This window comes from Arachis ipaensis, chromosome B03 (assembly GCF_000816755.2).
Source record: "Arachis ipaensis cultivar K30076 chromosome B03, Araip1.1, whole genome shotgun sequence".
NCBI lineage: Eukaryota > Viridiplantae > Streptophyta > Magnoliopsida > Fabales > Fabaceae > Arachis > Arachis ipaensis.
In genome coordinates, this window is record NC_029787.2 from 6,567,881 (window position 1) to 6,574,250 (window position 6,370).

General features: G+C 34.1%; 1 protein-coding gene across 1 annotated transcript in view; it reads left to right on the forward strand.

Moving 5' to 3' along the window:
• LOC107628950 (serine/threonine-protein kinase SMG1-like) overlaps nucleotides 1-2,570 on the forward strand; it is a gene marked incomplete in the record, with an annotated part of 15,194 nt that extends 12,624 nt beyond the window's left edge. The window contains 5 exon segments of the mRNA XM_021117127.1: nucleotides 1-156; nucleotides 244-630; nucleotides 724-907; nucleotides 1,572-1,647; nucleotides 1,728-2,570. Coding sequence (XP_020972786.1) covers nucleotides 1-156; nucleotides 244-630; nucleotides 724-907; nucleotides 1,572-1,647; nucleotides 1,728-1,827 — 903 coding nt within the window.

The window sequence follows — 6,370 nt, forward strand, 5'->3', positions numbered from 1 at the left end:
CAAGCTATATACCAATCTTACTGTTCAAGAATCAGAGAGGCTTGTCAGAACTTTAAGCCTTTGGTGCCATCCCTGACATCAGCTGTGAAGGGACTCTATTCATTGTTGAATAGACTGGCAAGGACTGCTAGTCTTCATGCTGGCAATCTGCACAAAGTAATGTGACACTTCTTCTAGATTTTTCGTTTTCCTTGCACATGTATATCAGTATTGTCCCTATTGATGCATGCACTCTAATTTCAGGCTCTTGAAGGAATAGGAGAAAGTGAGGAAGTGAAATCACAGGATGTTACTTTGTCAAGATCAGATGGTGGTGGTGGGGATGCTGTCGAATTTGATGGCAAAGAAGGGGAGAGTCTTTCAGGTTCCGATGTTTGGGACGACAAAGATTCTAGTGAATTTTCTCAAATTTCTTTGGAAGATAAAGGATGGTTATCGCCACCAGATAGCATCTGTTCTAGCAGCTCAGAATCTGACATTACCTCAGCTGAAGTTAGTCTCCCTGATAGCTTCAATGATTCTGCAGAAAATAAAGACCTGCTTTCGCAGGGATCTAATAGCGGAAACCCGTCTGGTTTTGTACATTCTACTCCACTGTCTCCAACTGATATTGAAGAAGTATCTCCTTTTGTAATCTCAGAACCTTATCCCATACATGCTGATGTCAATCATTCTAGTCCCTTGAAGTACACCTTAACTGATGACGGCACTGAGCATTCCCAGGCTATAGCTTTGCCAAGTGACAAATCAGTTGCCTTACCTGATGGCTCCCAGAATCCATCAAGTGAGAACTTACGAAAGTCTGAGGGTGAGGATGAACTGGTCTCCACCAGTAAAGCTAAGAATGAAGCTGAACAACGAGAAGCTCCTGATCCTAACACGAATCCCAGTAGTCGAGTAGGAAGGGGTATGTACAAAGTCTTATTTCTATGCATATTTTTATCTAACGTTTTTATTGTACTAATCCCATTTGGTAATTATAATACTAAGGTTTTCTTTCATAATTGGCTTCATTCCCTGTTGTGTTGTTCCAATAAATAAATGTGCTATAGAAAACAAAATGAAAATGAAACCAGAGGGCAGGAGAAGTGGGTGTATGGTTTACCCAACCCTGTATATCAGTAGTTTCCCTTTTGGTATTTGTGTGGAGCCTTTTAGATCCATTTTACTTCCATTTCTTTGCGGAACCTTGTGTTAACCATGTTTGAATATAAACATGATTTATGATAGGACTTGTAACAAAGTTTGATCCATGAAACCTGTTCTGGCTATCGGGGGTGTGCTTAGTGGTTGTTGTTGCTAATAAAACTCTACATTGTATCTTTCTCTTTTTCACGTTTTTGTATGTCTAGAGTAAGTTATGTATATTGCACTTTAATATCTAAAGAGATTCGTAAACTGTTATATCTCAATTGTGAATGACTTCTACATATTAAGGGTGGAAGAAACAGTAAAAAAAATTCTTACGCACCCAAGTCTTCATCATAATATCTTGGGATGGAAAAGAGTATGAAAATAAAAGGAATTCATATTTTCGCTTTTTGATTTGTGGCTTTCTGTAAATCTGTTAGGTAAAAATGCTTATGCATTGTCAGTACTGAGGCGGGTTGAGATGAAAATTGATGGTCGAGATATTTCTGATAAGAGGTACGGTTATGGCCCCTCTTTACTCTTATAAATCATCTTTAGCTTAAAATTTACATTAATAGTGATCCTTTGGATTTCAGAGAAATGGGTATCTCAGAGCAAGTAGATTATCTGCTCAAGCAAGCTACTAGTGTAGATAATCTATGCAACATGTATGAAGGTTGGACACCATGGATTTGAAGTTTCACAGAGACTAGAGCGTCTTACATTCGAATCCCATCAGGTTGGCCATGGCGAGGAATAGCCGAATAGGCCCTTTTGGCCTGCCACTATTTCCTTGTGATAAGGGGGCCACCACAGTGATGGTTTTGCAGGTCAAATTTGTCTGGCACAACCACGTAATCGAAAATCTGCCATTGGCATTGATTACTACTGCTATTTATCCATGGCCTCTCTGTATTCTGTTAAAGCCTTTGCCATTCAATTTGGCTGCTGCATTTTCCGGGCAGAGTTTTCATTTCACAACTTGCATGTGCCATTCATGCATGCCACAAAGAAGTTCAAGGCTCAAAGTTGGTCTAATGGGAGATGAGAAAGGATCACTAATTCACCATGCCTGCTCTTCTGTTAAACGTCTCATACTCGAATCGCCGTATTGATCGGCGACTACATTTCGGATCCTTAGCTCTTCAAGGCTGAAAGAATACAAAGGACTGCTGCATTGCCTAGTGATTGAGGAGTATTTTTATCCATGCTGCATGTTTCTGAGTAGCTGGATTATGCAATGCACTGGTTCTAGCTGGAGCTATGGTGTACATATACATACATGTATCATTTAGAATTTAGATGTAGAGGTTAAGCTTCACAATGCTGGTGTATTCATTGTTCACTGGGCGATACATTATTCTATGTTTTAGTAACTTGCATCAGTTATTATTATTATTAGAGTGAAATCTCACTCCGACCCTAACAATTTCACTAAATCACTTTCTGTCTCTTAACGAAAGCATAATTCCATCGTGGCCCAAAACGATTAACTCCATGAGACCTTCTGCCCCCTCTATTAATGTTTCTGTCTATAACGCTAATGGATAACCGTTAAGTTAACAATTTAATCGGACAAATCGTCTTCTCTTCTTCTCTTTTCTCCTCCCCTCCTCTTTATGAACTAGAATACTACCAAGCCAATTCTTCTCTCTCCTCAAAATTATTTTTGGCCACCAACATCTACTACCATTTTCTGTTCTCACTGCACTAACCCACTGCCACCTCTTCTTCCTCTTTTGCTGCATCAATCCACTCTCACCTCCTTTCAATTGAGTAATTTTATCTGTTTAAATACTTAAATTTTATTTAGGATATGGTTTTACGAGTTGTCTTTTTCTAGATTTTGACGATTGAGTATGGATATTTACTTAAAGTATCGATTTTTATGTGAAAGAGTGATTTGATGATTATGGAGTGTGTTGGTGTTTTAATTTATTCAATGTAAGGTTCTCTACTTGGGATGCAGATTTGTGATTTAGTGTGAAATCAAATAGAGACCGGAGCAAGCTAGTGAGAGAGGGATTGTGAGGATAAGAAGAAAAAGGGAGAGAGGGTAGTCATGACAGCGTTGGGATTGTTGATGGTGAACAGAGAAGTAGGGGGAGAGATATGGCTATATGGTTTTGGTTCGGTAAAAAAGAAGAAGAATGATGGTGGATGTTGATGATGATAGTGGCTAAAAATGGTGCAAAGGAGAAAGAGAGAATGCAGAGAATGGTGATAGATGTTGGTGATGATTAGGAGTCGGGTTGGGGTTATACTCCTCTTATTGACGGAAGGGCCAGAACGGAAGTGATGGATAAAGGTCGCGATATACTTTCGTTAAGGGGCGGAAAGGAATTTCATGAAATTATTAGGGACAGAATAAAGTTTCACTCTTATTATTATTATAAAATCTAATTTCGTTTCATAGGTTTAAAACATTCAAAATTAGTCATAAGAATTGAATATTTGTTTTGTTAAAATAATTGCATTTAACACCTTTAATTTAACTTTTAACCCGTAATTTAGAATGTAAAAAATGACCCATTGAATATTCAAAATTTGCATATTGACCACAACTCCTCCTCTCCTCTTAATATTGTGTAAATAAAGATTCATACAGTACTAGTATATTCTCTCAATTTCTCAAATTACAGGTTGTAACTATTTATTAGATTGCTTAGCTCTATGTTAGATTAAATGATACTATCTCATTATGTATATGAATAAATTATTTAGATTATTGTTAATTGGCCCATTATTTTTTTTTTGTCTATGTAATTAACATCTATATAATTGTTAAAAAAGATGATCGAAAAGAAAAGTATTACTAAAAGAAGTACTCATAAGTCATAACCTACCTAACTTTTTTTCCGGTAAATGTCTCTAACAAATTTTAGGTTGATCAGTAAATTTTCATTAGGTTATTTACTGATATCAATTAAATTTTTAATATTAGGATAAATAAATTTTTAATAATTTTTATTATAAAATAATGACCTAATTTTAAATTTTTACATATAAATTTTAATTTAATTTTTTTAATTTTATTTTTATTTTATTTTATTATAAATATTTTTAGCCCTCTCTAATATTTGAACATATTGGGGCATATCCTTGCACTTGCCGCTTGGAACATGGCGGATACACATGTCCATAGTTGGAAGTACTTTGGTTAAAGCTAACCTTATCTGAATCTGATTGAACCAACACAAAGGTTAGAGACTTAGAGTGATCACAACAGAATTTAATAATACTTTGGCGCAGGTTGTTTAATATATTTTGTATTACCACTATGGCCAACAGTTTTGAACATATTATTATTATATAGTAACACAGGATGAAATCAAAGCTTGAGGTTCCTGTTTCAAAGCACACAGACATAAAAAAAAACACTATTATATTGTTTTGATTTAATGATTTTGACACTCTCCTTATCTGAACTACCTCTATCTATCTTCTTCTTCTTATGTTATATATAAAGCATTAACCTCACTGAGAATTTAACAAGATATAAAGTAGAGCAACATCAAAGTTGAAAAACCAAACATCATCAATTCCTTTTAATTTGAAGAAGTTGCTTTGAGTTATGTCTGGCCTTGTGGACAGGTGGACAAGTGAGCTGGCCAAGCTTCAGCAAAAGGGTGACACTGAAAATGACACTAAAAGCAACAATTCCAGTCACCAACAACAAGTGTTCCAAGAAAAGGAGAATAAGAGTTCAAGTGATCATGGCAAATTCATTCATGTTAACAAGCCTAGGTTCATGTTTTCTGAGGCTTCACTTTCCATGTTTGTTGAATGCTTTAGCCCTTGAACACTACTGAACATCTATCATCTTAACTTGTTTTTGTATGAGAATATAATATCTGTATTTATTTCCAATAAAGGTCCTGTGTTAGTTCATAGTTATGTATATATTAATGATAATAATAATATATTAGCTTTTGGTGTTTCTTGCATGTTATGTTCTTATTATAATTGCCAAGTTTAATTTTCCCAATTGCATAGCAAGTTGCTAACTGATAATTACTTAAGAGAATTGGCATGACTTGCCACTATGTTGAAAGCTTCAAAGGTGTTCACTATCAAAGACTTTTTTTTTTCTCAACCAGTACAAATTTTCATAGAAGGTTACATACACTGTACTTGGTGCACCTATTGAATGTAATTTAGTACTTTCAAGTTTCAATAATAAAAAAAGTAGACTTAATTTGAAGAAGGGTGTAAAACTGGCTGAAGGTGCACACAATACAGTATTTGAACCATTGATGAAATTAAAAGATTCACAATGATGGATTATTATTAATTAATTAGTTTTAATCTTATTGAATTATCTTTTTAACATACGTGTTGGATATATAAATAAATTCGATAATTAGGATTCAATCTAAAAAAATATGTTGTTATAGGATAAATTAGGAGTTTTTTTTCTCTCCAAAACGACGTGGACAGAAATAAATAAAAGAAAGTAAATGTTTGGATTAATTTCTTGTGGACTTGTGGGACAAAAAATGAAGCATAAGGAAGCAAAACAATGGGGTTATGGGGACACGTGTTAATGTTGTGTTAGTATCAATGGAGAGCCTTATCTTCACTGTTCTTGCTTTTCCTCTCTCTTCCTTTATATGAGGTTTGTCCATTTTTTTGAGTCATCACCATTCACAAAATCAAACTCAGGATTCTTGTGTTAGCTTGTTAACAAATAAAATGGACAACACGTCTTTTCTGACGTAACTGCACCAAGAAAATTGTATCTCAATGGCACTCATTAATTGCCGAAACGGTGGATTCTAAGATAAATTTGCAACAAACACTATATGAAACACATTTTTGGTGTAAAATATATATATATAAAAAAATCATATTTAAAAAGTTATATTTTTTATAGGATTTTTTTTATTTATAAAATAAAAAAAATTATTATTTTCTCCGACATGAATTTTGGACTTTAATTTCTAAAATATAATTTTTCTTTTGGTATTTAAGCAAGTTCACCGGACCTCCCAGCAAACTCTATAAAATTGGCAAGTAAGTTCGTTTAATCTCCAACTCTATAAATATTATAGAATTCGTCTAATCTCTAACGAAATTTTTTCAAATTCTTTTTTTTAATTTATTATCATCATCTCCAAATAGAAGTGTAACTTATGATTTATAAATGAAAAAATTCCTTTTTTGTTTTATAGAAGTGTAACTTATGATTTACGAAAGAGCTGGAATTTATTAGAAAATCGTGACTTATTCAATGGTT